The following is a 20,279-nucleotide window of genomic DNA, read 5'->3' as shown; positions in this document are numbered from 1 at the left end:
GAGTTTTCCTTTAAGCTGTTTACATATTTTATAAAGATCCAGAGTTTTTAAAGATGCTTTTAATATAAATTATGCACTTGAATTTGTTGCCATATGTGTGAAGTGATAATATCTCCAATACTGCACCAACCTTAACTCTAAACTCTACTTTCTAAGTGGCTGATAATAAACTTGACTTAAAATGTTTGGATAAACATAAAAAAAAAAAAGATAAACTCCAAAATAATAAAATATCAATAAATATATCATATAAAAAAATCTATCTATGTATCAAATCATATTAAAATACTTTTTTTTTAAATTATAATTCTAAAGCTTATCCAAAAATATTAAATTGAGGCCAGTATGCAATCCAGTTAAGTGTTCCCAGCATGTGTCTGCATTTTTTAAATAAAACACATTTATTTATTTACATGTTTTCTATTTATCTTCAGTAAAAATATACAATTTATACATCTTTTCTCTTAGTAAAAATGCCACGTTAAAAAGAAATGTATACATCATTTACAGTTTGCTATTTTTCTAACCATTTATTGGACTGCAATAAAATCTGTGTGTGTATATATATATATATATATATATATATATATACATATATAAGAAAAAGTAAAGGAAAGCTGCACTCACAGTCTTCCATTAAAATCCAGTTTATTGGGTATACATTAAAAGTCGATATTTTTAATATATACCCAATAAACTCAATTTTAATGGAAGACCATGAGTGCAGCTTACCCTTACTTTTTCTAGGATAATTTCAACCCTGGCTGGCACCCGGCATATATATTTATTACAGCCTGTGTGCAAGGACTATTTCCTTTTCATACATGTATATATATATATATTTTTTATTTATTTATTTATTTATTTTATTTCAATTTTTATTTCCTATAGTTTGTTAACCAGTTCAGGACGGAGTTTCTATTGTGAAAATAAAGCTATGTGATTATTTGGTATTCTGTAAAACTGGTTCGGATTGTGATCAACATACAGTCGAATGGGCACTTATTAAAATTGCACAGTAGATAGAAGAAAAGTTGGATCGTGTAATTTATGAATCCCAATAAATCAAAATGAGTGAAAAGCATTACATTTCAGATCATGTAATAATGAAACCATAAACAACTTGTGCTTAATTCACGCACCAGAGTCGTAAATTGATTTAGCATCCTTTGTAGCATTTTGCTTTATTTATTTATTTATGACACTGTATGTTTCATTGGAAAGTCTTCATGGAAGGATGCTTTTCATGATATATGGCTTTCAGTATTCAGCATTATACTGAATGGGTAAGACCAGCTCTGCGTAATTCTTTGTTGAAAGATCAATCTGCATAGAATCTTTGGAATTAGCTGTTTTTATCAAAGATTTATGCAATATTCTGCAAGTTTGCTTTTTCAGACAAGAATATAGTTATTGTAGTTGCTCTTGCAAATTCAGCAAAGATCCCGAATATTCACTTCCTTCTTCAGAACTACTAGATACGGCTTCCTTGCCTTCCAAGAGAGCAACAATGACGTGTTTTCTATTCCTAACTGCTAGTTGTAAAGGTGTACAACCATTAACATCCTGAATATTTAACTTTGCATTGGCCAGCAGCAAAGTCTTAATAATGGCAGCATTTGTATTTAACACTGCCAAATGTAATGGAGTCCAACCAAATGTATTCTTTACATTAACGTCTGCTTTGTTTTCAATAAGGTTAATAACACTGCAAAAGGCACCTCGTTGGACAGCAAGGTGCAATGGAGTCCAGCCTGACATTTCAGCAATACTGGGGTTAGCTTCCAAATCGAGAAGTGTAGAAACCACAGGGTCCTCACTAAAGCGTACGGCTAAATGTAGAGGTGTCCATCCCATACCTCCTTTCACATTCATGTCAGCGTCATTTTCCTTGAGTAACTTAATAACTCCAATGTGTCCTTTAAATGTTGCAAGGTGTAAGGGTGTCCACTCTTGGTTATTCTTCATATCAATCTGAGCACCATGCCTCATTAGATGTCTACAGGTTAAACTGTTACCCTTCAATGCTGCTATGTGCAAAGGGCTGTAATTACTCTTATCACAACAGTTCACATTGGCTCCTTTTTGTATCAAATGCTTCAGCACTGTAAAATAACCCCTTTCAGTGGCAATATGTAGAGCAGTCCGGTGGTTATTCTGCTTTCTGTCTAGATCAGCTCCTTGGTTAGACAGAAGTTTTACAAGTTTACAATGGCCAAAATATGAAGCTAGATGGAGTGCAGTTTTCCCATCTATCTCCTGAATATTCGGGTCACAATGCCGTGTAAAAAGGACACGGGCAACATTCTCAAAACCATTTTGGCATGCTAAATGAAGAGGTGTCCATCCATCACGTTCCTGTGCATCAACAGCAGCAGAGTGATCCAGTAGAAGTCTTGCAATCCTGTCATCCCCAAGCTGAGCTGCAAAATGAAGAGGAGACCAACTGTCTTCATCAGTGATATTTACATCTGCCCCATTCTCAATCAAAGAACTGCATATATCTGGAAGTCTCTTTTGCACTGCCAAGATGAGAGGTGTATATCCGGTAACTGTTCTACTATTCACATTGGCATCAAGACTAATAAAACGATTCACTTTCTCAAGATTTCCTTGGGTAACAGCAACGTGGAGCAGGGTGAAATTTTTTTCATCTACCCAGGATATATCTTCATTGTTTTCTAGAACAAAGGTCATTAAACTGTCTTCTTCTATGGGAGAAGAAAAAAATATTTTAACTTTCATATTACTGAGGATTTTTATCATTGTGAAGTTTTCCAATAAACATACTAAAACCTTGTGTTATATTTATGTTTTACTTAAAGAGTGCTTGACACGAAACTTTATCGTACATGGTGTAAAGGATACTTTTGTCTATAGATAATATATTGTTGGATATGTTTTCCAAATGATTTCATATTTTTGGCTAAACTTTTAAAATGATTTAAATTATGGAAAATATTTAAATGTTTTATTATTTCGATTTTTTTAATATATTGAGATAGTTATATGATATATGTTTTCACATTTTACTATGTTGAAAAGTTAAAAACACTTGAAAAGTCTATCCAAAATTATTAAATCCATTGGAAAGCTTGTCCAACATTATTAAATCGAGGCCATGGTTCCTTTACTCATCTGTCAATCAGTTTTTGGCATACATGTCTATGCCACCTTCATAGCCCTGTTATCCAAGAACTGAGACAAGGACAGTTTTTTTCAACAGGTCTTTCTCATTCTCTCCAGCACAGCAACTACAATGCAAGTTATTATGGTTATTCTTCTAGGGAGTACTCTTGAACATTTCCAGAGGAATATAGAAACAGAATGGCCGATGTCACCCCACCATGATGACAATATGGGATATGGGTGAGGTATATCCATAAAAGTATTTCCAAACAGGGTCTTTAAGGTAGGAAGGCTTGCTGGGTATAGCCGGTAGTAGTAGGTGAGTGTCACATTAGTGTAGCACCTATGTCAATTATAGTGCGGTGTAAGTGACAAAAGACCTACACCTATAAGTGGAGCGCTCAAACACATATACAGCTTACCAAACGTTATTCCGTTCAATGGTGCAGTATCAAGTTGATATACAACAAATCAAAATAAATGAATCTGTTAAAAAGTCCTCAATAAAAGTCCTTTAAAATGGTCAATACGCGTTTCACTCTCAAAATAGAGCTTCTTCAGTCAGCCGTATCTCTATTTTGAGAGTGAAACGCGTATTGGCCATTTTAAAGGACTTTTATTGAGGACTTTTTAACAGATACATTTATTTTTATTTGTTGTATATCAATAAATGTGTTACTTTTTTCAAATTTTATTCAAGTCCTTTTTGGAGCCTCCAAGGAATCCTCATAGGGGTAGTACCATCCCCACTTGAATTGGTACAATACTTATATACCTAGAGCCCGGACCCACAGGCTCAGGACCAGGTGAGCACCCAATTTATTCACCTATATTTGTGTCTCTTCGCTGCCAAAATTTACACATTGGTCCATTCTCTTTTATGTTTTTGAGAATTTCTTCAAGCCGAAGTAGAAGGGTGGTGCTACCATTATAAGCACACAAGCCGTAATACGGAGCCAGTGTTTTCTATATACAGGCTCCTTAAAATGTGAGTGTACACGTTCACTACGGTATAACCACTATTGCTGCACTGCCACTTTATATACCATCTGCACTATATTGTATTCTTTTGTATTTTTTTAACATGTACTTGATACTGCACCATTAAACGGAATAACGTTTGGTAAGCTGTATATGTGTTTGAGCGCTCCACTTATAGGTGTAGGTCTTTTGTCACTTACACCGCACTATAATTGACATATTTGTTTAGTGGAACTGAGGCTATTTCCACACAAGTGTATAGAGCTGCTTGTAAATCATTTTTCACCTCTTAAAGCATTTTTGTTACACACATTCCTCCATAAAAAGAGGTAACCTGTGATTAGTGTAGCACCTAATTATGGCAGTGTTGTATATTTATAATAATGATGTAGTTGAAAACATGCATTATCATCAACATGACATATATAATTTGTACTAAACACAAGTAGAGGATTTTGACTATTTTCCAGTTATCTAACACTCCACTTATATTCTGCATTCTCCTCTAATCAGAAGTCAGAAAGACAGATAGATGAAAGATATTTGCTTAAACGCTTTAAAAAAATATACTTACCACTGCTTTCGGTCTCGGTAGATGATTGCTGGCTTCCCTAGGTGAAAGATTGGGAAAAATTACTTAGTTGCTACAGCTAGGATTATTTGACATATCATTGAATATATGTTATTTATATTTAAAGATGCGCTTATATCAAAAATAGTGATTTTTCACCCGCAAAAAAATTAAATGTTTTCTTTTATATTTATATTTATCATATCATTTAGCCAGATAGGGACCTAAGCTACAGATAGGAGTCCAAATAGGTGACAGGCTGAATAATTCAGTCAATAAGCAAATACTGTCAATATGTACAATTTTATCTGTAAAAATGAATGAAAGCAGAAATGTCAGAAGGTGTCCCCAAAAGTGCCTGTTTAGGGTATATTTATATATGCTGTGTGATGAATATCTGAATGTCATACATATTTATTTCAGTGGCTTCAATCCATGGGGTTCATTTAATCCTCTGTGTTCTCACCTAATACCCACTTCCACACTAATGTTGACATATATGCAGACAACTATTCATTATATATCATATAAAAAAAACAAAATATTAGCATAAAAGTGTATAATTTGCAAGTAAAAAGCAATAAAGCAATCATTGTCCAGGAGGATTGAAGATTCACTTATACTACTGTTTTAATACAGTTATTTTATTTTGTATTAGCCTTTTAAAATTTAAATAAATGTTTTTCAACTCCTGCCTGTGGACGTAAGTAGTGTTCCTGACATCCATCTATTGGGCTTGTGCCCCCTTATTGGCACATACATCATTACACTCAGAGCAAGGGTTACAGGCTCTGAACAAGGTGAGCCGTTCTGTGTATTTTACCATCTAAATTGCTACACCATGTCTGGACTTTTTTACTTTTAATGGAACAGTACGAATTTCACCAACTGTTGGTTTCATGTTACCCTTAAATACACGCCTGCCCAAGTGATCTGAGCCTGTCCTGCTGAGGCTCAGTACCATGTGAGTGGGTCTATGTACCTTGATTACCACTCCACTGTTGTTTAACATATCACACAATTGTATTCTTTATCTCAATCCCCACCTCTAGGTTATTACAAGTATACCCAAAAGAGGGGGGAGGTGAGTTATTTGCATGTAACTTTCAAGCGCTCCACCTACTGACTAGTGTTGGTTTTCCACCACACAGTCTATCATCATACTTTATATTCTTGTGTTAAATTGTGAGAGGATTACACATTGGTGGTAGCAGCTCATAGAATCTTTCCCACCTATTTAAGCGCCTGAACACACAATATCACTCTATATCCCCTCTATATAATTAAATAGCATAAATCAAAGTCACAACAACAATGACACCACCACCACCACACGGAGATCGATGGGGAACATGACACAGGCCCCACAAGTACAGTAATTGTCAAAATAACTGTCTGCGTATTAGTCTGTCTGTCTGCATGTTAGTCTATCTAACTCCATGTTAGTCTGTCTGTCTGCATGTTAGTCTGTCTGTTAGTCTGTCTGTCTGTCTGTTAGTCTGTCTGTCCACATGTTAGTCTGTCTGTCTGCATGCTAGTTTGTCTGTTTGCATGTTGGTCTAAATGTTAGCCTGTCTGTTTGTATCTTAGTCTGTTTGTCTGTCTGTCTGCATGTTGGTCTGCATGTCGGTCTGCATGTCTGTCTGTCTGCATGTCTGCATGTCTGTCTGTCTGCCTGCCTGCCTACCTGTCTGTCTGTTTGTCTGTTTTGTTATTCATTTTAATTTGTATTGTTTAATCTTGTTTTTGAGTATGTTGCATATCCAACTGTCACATGTAACAAGGCAGAGTCCATACTGATATTGCAGGTGCTGCTTTATATTATTATGTAAACATCATATGTTCATTTTGTAGCTCATTTAATCACTTCCTTCAATAGCACAGCCAAATTATGTTTTTACAAATTTTGTATAAACAGGGTTATTTACTAAAGAGAAAATACAAAGTGAATTCAAAGTGAATTTCAAGTAGAACGCTAGAGTAGATTGACTGAAAGCATAGCAGTCTTAGGTAACATTTCCAATCCAGCTATTTTTACCTTAATTATGAAATGTAATTTGAATTCATTTCAAATTCTCACTTTAGTGAATAACCCTGACAAATGAAGGGTTAAGCTAAAAATATTAACCATTAACCTAATGAACATTCAAATCTTGTCATACTTACATTAATAGCTCCTTCAAGGTGTATGACAGAAGAAGACTTTAAGTGGTCTTCTTCTGCATTACCTGAACTTTCTTCAGGTTCTGGTAAAGGAATTTGTATCAAGCACAGCAACATATGTGATTCAACAACGATATCTAAACAAGGAAGACAGGGATTAATCATTTCAAATAGAGAATGCCATAATATTCAATAAAATGATTCATTGAAAGAGCATTTGCCATTTTTAGTCAAGTTAAAAAAATACCCTATATTTTTAATGCATTAACAACTGTAAAAATGTTCTAGATTATTACACTTAAGCAGTTGGTGATTATTGTTTTTTTTGTATAGCAAAATATATGCTTAAAGAGTGCTTGACACACACACTTTGTCTTGTGTATATTCCCTGCGCCCGACAAATAGTGATGTCGCGAATACAACATTTTCGGTTCGCGAACGGCGAACGCGAACTTCCGCAAACGTTCGCGAACGGGCGAACCGGGCGAACCGCCATAGACTTCAATGGGCAGGCGAATTTTAAAACCCTCAGGGACTCTTTCTGGCCGCAATAGTGATGGAAAAGTTGTTTCAAGGGGACTAACACCTGGACTGTGGCATGCCGGAGAGGGATCCATGGCAAAACTCCCATGGAAAATTACACAGTTGATGCAGAGTCTGGTTTTAATCCATAAAGGGCATACATCACCTAACATTCCTAAATCACAATGGATATGGATTGACACCTGACATATGACATATTGACACCTTGACATATGGATTGACACCTGTCCTCAGAGACCCTGATACACATTAACACAGAGCAGAATAAGGACTGTTCCCCCTACATAGGGTCACTTGGCAGATATGGATTGACACCTATCCTAAGGATCCCTGATACACACTGACAAAGAGCAGAATAGGGACTGTTCCTCCTACATAGGGTCACTTGGCAGATATGGATTGACACCTATCCTAAGGATCCCTGATACACAATGACACAGAGCAGAATAGAGACTGTTCCCCCTACATAGGGTCACTTGGCAGATATGGATTGACACCTGTCATCAGAGACCCTGATACACACTGACACAGAGCAAAATAGTGACTGTTCCCCCTACATAGGGTCACTTGGCAGATATGGATTGACACCTGTCCTCAGGGACCCTGATACACACTGACACAGAGCATAATAGGGACTGTTCCCCCTACGTAAGGGTCACTTGGCAGATATGGATTGACACCTATCCTAAGGATCCCTGATACACACTGACACAGAGCAGAATAGAGACTGTTCCCCCTACATAGGGTCACTTGGCAGATATGGATTGACACCTGTCCTCCGAGACCCTGATACACACTGACACAGAGCAGAATAGTGACTGTTCCCCCTACATAGGGTCACTTGGCAGATATGGATTGACACCTGTCCTCCGAGACCCTGATACACACTGACACAGAGCAGAATAGTGACTGTTCCCCCTACATAGGGTCACTTGGCAGATATGGATTGACACCTGTCCTCAGGGACCCTGATACACACTGACACAGAGCAGAATAGGGACTGTTCCCCCTACATAGGGTCACTTGGCAAATATGGATTGACACCTGTCCTCAGAGACCCTGATACACACTGACACAGAGCAGAATATGGAATGTTCACTAAATGCCAAACATTGTTATACAGGGGAATATTCAGTAAATAAGGATAAGGGGGGGACCTACTGTCCTCCCGCCCGCCCCCACTCGTGAGCGGTTGGTGGGGGCCATAAAAATAATGAGGGGGGGACCTACTGTATGATGTTGTATCGATCAGGTAGTGTAAGGGTTACGCCCGCTTCACAGTGACAGACCAAACTCCCCGTTTAACGCACCGCAAACAACCGCAAACAGTCCATTTGCACAACCGCAAACTCCCCATTTGCACAAGGTTGGATACCAAGCTAGCCATGTCCGTTCCTTGTCCTCACTGATCTCATTGAAGGTCTCTTCCTCCACCCAGCCACGTACAACACCAAGGGTCCCTGAAAGTATGCTAATAAACTGAAAAAAGACAAAATCTCCCAAGAAGGAGATCTAAAACTGGCATAGGAAAAGGTTAGACAACTATAATAAAGTGATATCTACAAATCCTAGTGAGCATAGGTGTATAATAGAGGGAGAAAGGGAAAGCAGAGTAATGCTTCCTAATACCGTGGTTAGTACCCTTTGTTAAAGTAAATTGAGTAATGGACAAAAGTCTTTATTGTATCATTTATAAATAACAAAGGGATACTATACTCATTCCCCTATAGTGGCTAATTGTGTAATAATGGTAATACTATTACCTATTATATAATATTGGCAGGGGCAAGGAAATTCCCTCTAAATAGATGGGTATAGGCAGAGAGTATGGAGACCGGAGTGATAAAGTGTCAATAAGGTGATATAAAGCTAAATGTATCACAGACACACAGCCACCCTTTCTCTTAGCTAGTTTCCAGAAATGTTGGATAGGTAGAAGGGCTATAAAGACTCAGAGAGGTCTAAGAAGAATCCTCTAAACTAGCCCTAATCTCCTTAAACACCTTCAAGGGTGTTCAAAGCTAAAGCTCATTCTAAACGTTTAGATGACTGCTTAGATGACCTGATTTCCCATCACAGATGCTGGCTAGGAATAACAGTGTGCAAGACAAAGAGTGGGTCTAAGTGCCCATAGTGCAGTAAAGTGTCCCTAGTGAAGTGAAAAAGAGAATAACGAGCTGGTGCCCAAGAGAATAACGAGCTGGCGCCCTATCAGGGGACGTGTATATGGCATCAATTTTAGGAACTGGGAGATGGAAAAAGATGCTTGGTCGGTCCTCCTACTTCAAATTTGGGGCACTGCGGGTGCAATCTAATGTGCCACCAGATAGGAGTGGTGTGTTAAGTAGTACTATTCCTATCAGTTTAATCACTGTTAAGTGCCTTTTTTTTTGGTTTGGTTTTTGAAGCCACAGTGCAGCACCAGAGGCCCGAAAAATTAGGCATGTACACATGCCTGAAAAATTAGGTATTGTTGCAGCCGCTGCTGTAGCAGCGGCCAGAAAAACTGATGTTTGTTTCCCAGGCAGAAAGTGCCCTAAAAAATTGCGGCTTGAACCCTAGTGGATAAGCCACGCAAGTCAACCGGCATTCAGAGCTAAAATACAGCAGCGTGTAGACCATTTTTAGCACAAGGCAGCTCATCTTATCAGGCCATTTTTAGTCGAATGTATCGCCCACTGTCAGTCCCTTCGGGATCCATCCCTCATTCATCTTAATAAAGGTGAGGTAATCTAGACTTTTTTGACCTAGGCGACTTCTCTTCTCAGTGACTGCACTGAAGGTCCTTTCTGACAGGACACTTGAAGCGGGGCAGGCCAGAAGTTCTATCGCAAATTGGGATAGCTCAGGCCACAGGTCAAGCTTGCACACCCAGTAGTCAAGGGGTTAATCACTCCTCAGAGTGTCGATATCTTCAGATAAGGCGAGGTAGTCTGCTACCTGTCGGTCGAGTCGTTCTCTGAGGGTGGATCCCGAAGGGCTGTGGCGATGCGTAGGACTTAAAAATCTCTGCATGTCCTCCATCAAGAACACGTCTGTAAAGTGTCCTGTCCTTGCCGGTGTGGTCATGGGAGGAGGAGGATTACTTTCACCTCTTCCCCTGTTAGATTCCCGTTGTGCTGTGACATCACCCTTATACGCTGTGTAAAGCATACTTTTTAATTTATTTTGCAAATGCTGCATCCTTTCCGACTTGTTGTAATTTAGTAACATTTCAGCCACTTTCTGCTTATACTGGGGGTCTAGTAGCGTGGACACCCAGTACAGGTCGTTCTCCTTCAGCCTTTTTATACGAGGGTCCCTCAACAGGCACGAAAACATGACAGACCCCATTTGCACAAGGTTGGATGCCGAGCTACTCATTTCCCGTTCCTCCTCCTCAGTGATGTCAATGAAGGTATGATCTTCCCCCCAGCCACGTACAACACCACGGGTACCAGATAGGTGACAACGAGCACCCTGGGATGCCTGTTGTGGTTGGTCTTCTTCCTCCTCCTCAAAGCCACATTCCTCCTCTGACTCCTCTTCCTCACAATCCTCTTCCAGCGTTGCCGCAGGTCCAGCAAGCGATGCTGATAAGGCTGTTTCTGGTGGTGATGGTGACCACAACTCTTCCTCTTCACGCTCATCTACGGCCTGATCCAGCACTCTTCGCAGGGCACGCTCCAGGAAGAAAACAAATGGTATGATGTCGCTGATGGTGCCTTCGGTGCGACTGACTAGGTTTGTCACCTCCTCAAAAGGACGCATGAGCCGACAGGCATTGCGCATGAGCGTCCAGTAACGTGGCAAAAAAATTCCCAGCTTCGCAGAGGCTGTCCTAGCACCCCGATCATACAGATATTCATTAACGGCTTCTTGTTGGAGCAGGAGGTCGAACATTAGGAGTGTTGAATTCCAATGTGTCGGGCTGTCGCAAATCAAGTGCCTCACTGGCATGTTGTTTCGCCGCTGGATATCTGCAAAGTGCGCCATGGCCGTGTAGGAAAGCCTGAAATTGCCACACATCTTTCTGGCCTGCTTCAGGACGTCCTGTAAGCCTGTGTACTTATGCACAAAGCGTTGTTCGATCAGATTACACAAATGTGCCATGCACGGCACATGTGTCAACTTGCCCAACTTCAATGCCGCCAACAAATTTGTTCCCTTGTCACAAACCATTTTGCCGATATCCAGTTGCTGCGGAGTCAGCCACTTTTCCACCTGTGCGTTCAGGGTGGACAGGAGTGCTTGTCCGGTGTGACTCTCTGCTTTCAAGCAAGTCAAACCCAAGACGGCGTGACACTGCTGTATCCGGGATGTGTGGGGGTGCCGTTGATGTGGAGCAAGACGCAGCAGCAGAAGAGGACTCAGCCGAGGAGGTTATGGAAGAGGATGGAGTAGGAGGAGTAGAGGAGGTGGCAGCAGGCCTGTCTGCAAGTCGTGGTGGCGTCACCAACTCCTCTGCAGAGCCATGCATTCCATGCTTGGCAGCAGTCAGCAGGTTTACCCAATGCGCAGTGTAGGTGATATACCTGCCCTGACCATGCTTTGCAGACCAGGTATCAGTGGTCAGATGGACCCTTGCCCCAACACTGTGTGCCAGACATGCCATTACTTCCTTTTGCACAATCGAGTACAGGTTGGGGATTGCCTTTTCTGCAAAGAAATTTCGTCTGGGTACCTTCCACTGCGGTATCCCAATAGCCACAAATTTTTTGAACGCCTCAGACTCCACCAGATTGTATGGTAAAAGCTGGCGAGCTAATAGTTCAGGCAAGCCAGCTGTCAGACGCTGGGCAAGGGGGTGACTTTCTGACATTGGCTTCTTATGCTCAAACATGTCCTTGACAGACACCTGACTGTGGGCAGATGAGCGGGAACTGCTCAAGGCGAGAGACAGAGTGGTGGATGGTTGAGAGGGGGCAAGGAGGACAGCAGTGGTTGACGTGGCTGAAGATGCTGGACCAGGAGGAGGATGGCGGCTTTGAGTTTGTGTGCTGCTTGTACTCATGTGTTGATCCCATAGGCGTTTGTGATGTGCGATCATGTGCCTACGCAAAGCAGTTGTACCTAGGTGGGTGTTGGACTTCCCACGACTCAGTTTCTTTTGGCACAGGTTGCAAATGGCATCGCTGTTGTCAGAGGCAGACACACAAAAAAAATGCCACACTGCTGAGCTCTTTAATGACGGCATTCTGGTGGTGGACACAGCATGCGTTGATTGGCGTGCTGTCGGGCTGACCCCGGGTGCCGATGCATGCTGTCTGACTGTGCCACTAGCTTCTTGTGACAACCTCCCCCTGCTTCCAACTCGTCTCCTCCTCCTCTCTGTCTTCCCATCTGAACTTTCGCCCTGTCCTTCTTCTTGCCGAGCAATCACCCACGTGACATTTTTTTCTTTTTAAAGGCACACTATTGTGACACCAGATATGAGTGGCAAAGTGGACTGGCAGAGGTTGGCAGAGTACACGCTGAAGGCCTGACACACCCGCTTGAAGACAACTAACTGCTATTCAATCTATAACAGTGAAAAAAGTTTTTTGGTTTTAAATGCACGCTATTGTGACACCAGATATGAGTGGCAATGTGCACTTGCAGAGGTTGGCAGAGTATACGCTGAAGGCCTGACACCCGCTTGAAGGACACTGACTGCTATTAGCTTACAGTGAAAACATTTTTTTCATTTTAAAGGCACGCTATTGTGACACCAGATATAAGTGGCAAAGAACACTGGCAGAGGTTGGCAGAGTACACGCTGAAGGCCTGACACACCCGCTTGAAGGACACTGACTGGTATTAGCTTACAGTAAAAATCTTTTTCTTTTTAAAGGCACGCTATTGTGACACCAGATATGAGTGGCAAAGTACACTGGCAGAGATTGGCAGAGTACATGCTGAAGGCCTGACACACCCACTTGAAGACAACTAACTGCTATTCAATCTATAACAGTGAAAAAAGTTTTTTGGTTTTAAATGCACGCTATTGTGACACCAGATATGAGTGGCAATGTGCACTTGCAGGGGTTGGCAGAGTATACGCTGAAGGCCTGAAACACCCGCTTGAAGGACACTGACTGCTATTAGCTTACAGTGAAAAACTTTTATTCTTTTTAAAGGCACGCTATTGTGACACCAGATATGAGTGGCAAAGTACACTGGCAGAGGTTGGCAGAGTACACGCTGAAGGCCTTACACCTGCTTGAAGAACACTGACTGCTATTAGCTTACAGTAAAAAACTTTTTTCTTTTTAAAGGCACGCTATTGTGACACCAGATAAGAGTGGCAAAGTGCACTGGCAGAGGTTGGCAGAGTACACGCTGAAGGCCTGACACCCGCTTGAAGGACACTGACTGCTATTAGCTTACAGTGAAAAACTTTTTTCTTTTTAAAGGCACACTATTGTGACACCAGATATGAGTGGCAAAGTACACTGGCAGAGGTTGGCAGAGTACACGCTGAAGGCCTTACACCTGCTTGAAGAACACTGACTGCTATTAGCTTACAGTGAATTTTTTTTTCTTTTTAAAGGCACGCTATTGTGACACCAGATATGAGTGGCAAAGTGGACTGGCAGAGGTTGGCAGAGTACACGCTGATGGCCTGACACACCCGCTTGAATGACAGTGACTGCTATTAGCTTACAGTGAAAAACTGTTTTTCTTTTTAAAGGCACGCTATTGTGACACCAGATATGAGTGGCAAAGTACACTGGCAGAGGTTGGCAGAGTACACGCTGAAGGCCTTACACCTGCTTGAAGGACACTGACTGCTATTAGCTTACAGTGAAAAACTTTTTTCTTTTTAAAGGCACGCTATTGTGACACCAGATAAGAGTGGCAAAGTGCACTGGCAGAGGTTGGCAGAGTACACGCTGAAGGCCTGACACCCGCTTGAAGGACACTGACTGCTATTAGCTTACAGTGAAAAACTTTTTTCTTTTTAAAGGCACACTATTGTGACACCAGATATGAGTGGCAAAGTGGACTGGCAGAGGTTGGCAGAGTACACGCTGAAGGCCTGACACACCCGCTTGAAGGACACTGACTGCTATTAGCTTACAGTGAAAAACTGTTTTTCTTTTTAAATGCACGCTATTGTGACACCAGATATGAGTGGCAAAGTACACTGGCAGATATTGGCAGAGTACACGCTGAAGGCCTGACACACCCGCTTGAAGACAAATAACTGCTATTCAATCTATAACAGTGAAAAAAGTTTTTTGGTTTTAAATGCACGCTATTGTAACACCAGATATGAGTGGCAATGTGCACTTGCAGAGGTTGGCAGAGTATACGCTGAAGGCCTGACACCCGCTTGAAGGACACTGACTGCTATTAGCTTACAGTAAAAAACTTTTTTTCTTTTTAAAGGCACGCTATTGTGACACCAGATATGAGTGGCAAAGTGGACTGGCAGAGGTTGGCAGAGTACACGCTGAAGGCCTGACACCCGCTTGAAGGACACTGACTGCTATTAGATTACAGTGAAAACATTTTTTTCATTTTAAAGGCACGCTATTGTGACACCAGATATAAGTGGCAAAGAACACTGGCAGAGGTTGGCAGAGTACACGCTGAAGGCCTGACACACCCGCTTGAAGGGCACTGACTGGTATTAGCTTACAGTGAAAAACTTTTTCTTTTTAAAGGCACGCTATTGTGACACCAGATATGAGTGGCAAAGTACACTGGCAGAGATTGGCAGAGTACACGCTGAAGGCCTGACACACCCGCTAGAAGACAACTAACTGCTATTCAATCTATAACAGTGAAAAAAGTTTTTTGGTTTTAAATGCACGCTATTGTGACACCAGATATGAGTGGCAATGTGCACTTGCAGAGGTTGGCAGAGTATACGCTGAAGGCCTGAAACACCCGCTTGAAGGACACTGACTGCTATTAGCTTACAGTGAAAAACGTTTTTTCTTTTTAAAGGCACGCTATTGTGACACCAGATATGAGTGGCAAAGTACACTGGCACAGGTTGGCAGAGTACACGCTGAAGGCCTTACACCTGCTTGAAGGACACTGACTGCTATTAGCTTACAGTGAATTTTTTTTTCTTTTTAAAGGCATGCTATTGTGACACCAGATATGAGTGGCAAAGTTGACTGGCAGAGGTTGGCAGAGTACACGCTGAAGGCCTGACACACCCGCTTGAATGACACTGACTGCTATTAGCTTACAGTGAAATCTGTTTTTCTTTTTAAAGGCATGCTATTTTGGCACCAGATATGCGTGGCAAAGTATACTGGCAGAGGTTGGCAGAGTACACGCTGAAGGCCTGACACCGGCTTGAAGGACACTGACTGCTATTAGCTTACAGTGAAAAACAGTTTTTCTTTTTAAATGCACGCTATTGTGACACCAGATATGAGTGGCAAAGTACACTGGCAGATATTGGCAGAGTACACGCTGAAGGCCTGACACACCCGCTAGAAGACAACTAACTGCTATTCAATCTATAACAGTGAAAAAAGTTTTTTGGTTTTAAATGCACGCTATTGTGACACCAGATATGAGTGGCAATGTGCACTTGCAGAGGTTTGCAGAGGTTGGCAGAGTATACGCTGAAGGCCTGACACCCGCTTGAAGGACACTGACTGCTATTAGCTTACAGTGAAAAACTTTTTTTCTTTTTAAAGGCACGCTATTGTGACACCAGATATGAGTGGCAAAGTGGACTGGCAGAGGTTGGCAGAGTACACGCTGAAGGCCTGACACCCGCTTGAAGGACACTGACTGCTATTAGCTTACAGTGAAAACATTTTTTCATTTTAAAGGCACGCTATTGTGACACCAGATATGAGTGGCAAAGAACACTGGCAGAGGTTGGCAGAGTACACGCTGAAGGCCTGACACCCGCTTGAAGGACACTGACTGGTATTAGCTTACAGTGAAAAACTTTTTCTTTTTAAAGGCACGCTATTGTGACACTAGATATGAGGGGCAAAGTACACTGGCAGAGGTTGGCAGAGTACACGCTGAAGGCCTGACACCCGCTTGAAGGACACTGACTGCTATTAGCTTACAGTGAAAAACTTTTTTTCTTTTTAAAGGAGTGCTATTGTGACACCAGATATGAGTGGCAAAGTGGACTGGCAGAAGTTGGCAGAGTACACGCTGAAGAGCTGACACCCAGACGCTTGCAGACAACTAACTGCTATTCAATCTATTACAGTGAAAAAAAATGTTTTGTTTTTAAATTCAAGCTATTGTGACACCAGATATGAATGGTGGCACTGGGCAAGTGGGCACAGTATCCACTGTGAGCCTGACACAGAAGCTGGCAGGCAGGCAACTGCAATTACATTACACAGAAAAAAAAGCAGACTGATGCTTTTGGGGTGCTGTCCTTACAGCAGAGATCAGATGAGTCCTTCAGGACTGTAGTGAACACTGAATACCCTAGACTAGCTGTCCATTTCCCTATCCAATGAGCAGCAGTTACACTTTCCCTCCTCTATCTAAGAATGCAGCTTCAGAATTAATCAAAATGGATGCTGTTCAGGCGGTGGGAGGGTCTGGAAGGGAGGGTCTGCTGCTAATTTGCTGGAATGTGTCTGCTGACCGTGAGGCACAGGGTCAAAGTTTACTCAATGATGACGAATAGGGGGCGTATCGAACCGCACATGTGTTCACCGTCCGTGGCGAACGCGAACATGCTATGTTCGCCAGGAACTATTCGCCAGCGAACAGTTCGGTACATCACTACCGACAAAACTGGGCAAAAGTCAGACCTTCCACCATCAAGTTTTTTTTGGGAAAAATGCATTATCTATGGAGGATCCTGTGGTCTCACACCGACCACAGTGTTGTACTCTCATTGATGTGGGCTCCTGGCAGATGAAGCACCAGGAGCTGAAGATGACCAACCACATGAAAATTAATAGTAAAACTCACCTTCCTTTGCACTCTGTGACCACCTCACTGCAAGAGAGGCAGTCTTCATTGGGATTCTTTGCAAAATGTCCCAAATGGTGACAGAGCCACTTTAAAAGATTCTAGCATCCCCTCATTTCCAGCAGCTGATATGTTCTAATATTTAGGTGTACATATACAGGCTGCTGAATAGAAGGGGCTGTAATATATATATTGAATAGTTAAGCATGAAAAACTATATTGTGCACTTGCAGAGGTTGGAAGAGTATACGCTGAAGGCCTGACACCCGCTTGAAGGACACTGACTGCTATTAGCTTACAGTGAAAAACTTTTTTCTTTTTAAAGGCACGCTATTGTGACACCAGATATGAGTGGCAAAGAACACTGGCAGAGGTTGGCAGAGTACACGCTGAAGGCCTGACACCCGCTTGAAGGACACTGACTGCTATTAGCTTACAGTGAAAACATTTTTTCATTTTAAAGGCACGCTATTGTGACACCAGATATGAGGGGCAAAGTACACTGGCAGAGGTTGGCAGAGTACACGCTGAAGGCCTGACACCCGCTTGAAGGACACTGACTGCTATTAGCTTACAGTGAAAACATTTTTTCATTTTAAAGGCACGCTATTGTGACACCAGATATGAGTGGCAAAGTGGACTGGCAGAAGTTGGCAGAGTACACGCTGAAGAGCTGACACCCAGACGCTTGCAGACAACTAACTGCTATTCAATCTATTACAGTGAAAAAAAATGTTTTGTTTTTAAATTCAAGCTATTGTGACACCAGATATGAGTGGTGGCACTGGGCAAGTGGGCACAGTATCCACTGTGAGCCTGACACAGAAGCTGGCAGGCAGGCAACTGCAATGACATTACACAGAAAAAAAAAGCAGACTGATGCTTTTGGGGTGCTGTCCTTACAGCAGAGATCAGATGAGTCCGTCAGGACTGTAGTGGACACTGAATACCCTAGCCTAGCTATCCATTTCCCTATCCAATGAGCAGCAGTTACACTTTCCCTCCTCTATCTAAGAATGCAGCTTCAGAATTAATCAAAATGGATGCTGTTCAGGCGGTGGGAGGGTCAGAGGTTGGAGTACAGGCAGACAATAGACACAGACGGAACATACTTGTGTATTAGGGAGGGTAGAGCAGCATTATGGTGAGGTTTATAAGCAAGTACCAGAATTTTAGATTCAGCCCTGTATCTTATGGGAAGTTATTTTAGGAATAAAACACTTAAATTATTAGTCAAGTTATCAATAAACTGTATTTAAATCTAAAAACAAAGGATAATCACAATCCATGGTGTTTTTACAAAGTACTATATACTGACGTTATCCTAACATATCACTACTATTGATATTTATTTGTTGCTAATGGTATCTTTCACAGCAAGATGATTAATCATCACACATATACTGGATAATTAGGCTCATAATTATCCAGTTAGCAATTAGAAATACCAATCACAATGAGTCACATTAAAAAATGTTAAACATGTTATTGAAACATTTAATATATTAACATATCTGTTAATATTTGTGTCCAGATTTACACTGTGTTAGGGATTTAATCACCTCAAAATGTAGTGAGTGAACTGAATCTCAAATGGACTCATTGACTAACTCACTAAGAGATTATTATGGTGGATGTTACTAGTGTCAAGAATCCACTCCGGATTTCTACTTACTGCATAAACAGATTATCTATATTCACTACAATGTTATAATGTGATTGTTGGTAATACATATGTATAGATCAGGTAGCACTTCAACAGTGAGCTGTAATTGAGAACCTCAAAGTGTTACTTAAATATAATGAAATAATGTAGAAGACCTCTACAGCTCTATGCCCCATCATGTAGGCTTGGGAAATTGCAGATATTATCAAACACTTCACTATAAATATTATCAGAAAAAGAGATTACAGAACATGCAAACTTTGTCCTTCTAATTTTACATTTCATTTTGAAACCATTTTTATATTTGAGAACAAACTTTAACGCTAACTACTTTTAAACTATATCACAAGCCAATCTAAAAGCAGTGTCTTAGTAACCTTTATGGGCTTTGGCATATCTTTGACAATAAATGATATGAACCCAAGATTCACATATGAAATCCAATCTGAAATAATCAATTTTGGAGTTAGATAATGGACTTAGTAGCCTTAATAAAGGGGGGAATAGTTATCTGGACTCTGCTTTATAAAGCAAACACACCTCAATTGGTAGTTTACTTTCCGGGAACAGTTAACATTCTAATCTTTTGATATATGGTATACCAATTGATCAGTATTCCTGCCTTTGGAGAAACTGTTGCCAATTTGAAGGTAAAAAAATAAGTAATTCTTTAAACCAAAAAAAAGCTACTTCAATAGATATCTGAAAAATGCACAGAAGCATTTCGTAGAAGTAGATAGGACAAACGTCCACGGTAGACAATACATCAACTGAGTAATTCCTTTCAACCGGATAGCAAGTGATTTCGACAGCTGCATTGGTGTCCTCTACATATGTGATCTATACACTGGGGGATCTGTGTGTATTTTTTACATGTTCAAAGTGTCATATATAATTTTTATATATACTTTGGAGTACCACCAATGTAGCCATTGTGCAACACTGACAATTATCTTATTATATTTCAGTAGCACTTCTGATAATTTCAGTTATAGCTCACCTTCAGTAGAAATTGAGGTTACTGGAAATAAGTGACATCAATTCGAAGTACCTCTTCATCTATGATAATGCCTTAACTGCTATTATGTTATAACAATGTAGTGGAAATAGACTGTCTTTAGTATCACAGAATAAATGTATATAGGATACTTTACACTAGTTCTACTTGTTATATACGATTATTAGACTATTGTTGAACTCTTACAATTAGTACATTTGGAGAAGAATAAATCCCTAAGTGTGTATCCATTCTGGAAACAAAATTAATATTTGTATTTATTTGTACCCATTTCTGCTCCTCTAATCCTTTATGTTTGTACTTTAAAGAACCCTAAACAACTT

General features: G+C 40.8%; 1 protein-coding gene across 2 annotated transcripts in view; it reads right to left on the bottom strand.

Moving 5' to 3' along the window:
• Positions 1–930: 930 nt before the first annotated feature.
• ANKK1 (ankyrin repeat and kinase domain containing 1) overlaps positions 931–20,279 on the bottom strand; it is a 60,040-nt gene continuing 40,691 nt past the window's right edge. Inside the window, exons 6-8 of one of the 2 annotated variants that reach the window (XM_063437048.1) lie at positions 6,848–6,981; positions 4,685–4,721; positions 931–2,711 (exon numbers count right to left, since the gene is read on the bottom strand). In XM_063437048.1, coding sequence (XP_063293118.1) covers positions 1,411–2,711; positions 4,685–4,721; positions 6,848–6,981 — 1,472 coding nt within the window. In that variant the 3' untranslated portion in view covers positions 931–1,410. The remainder of the gene's footprint in view (positions 2,712–4,684; positions 4,722–6,847; positions 6,982–20,279) is intronic. The other variant, XM_063437049.1, reaches the window with a different exon arrangement.

This window comes from Pelobates fuscus, chromosome 11 (assembly GCF_036172605.1).
Source record: "Pelobates fuscus isolate aPelFus1 chromosome 11, aPelFus1.pri, whole genome shotgun sequence".
Lineage (NCBI taxonomy): Eukaryota > Metazoa > Chordata > Amphibia > Anura > Pelobatidae > Pelobates > Pelobates fuscus.
The sequence above is the reverse complement of the archived record's forward strand: the minus strand, read 5'-3'. Positions and strand labels throughout refer to the sequence as shown.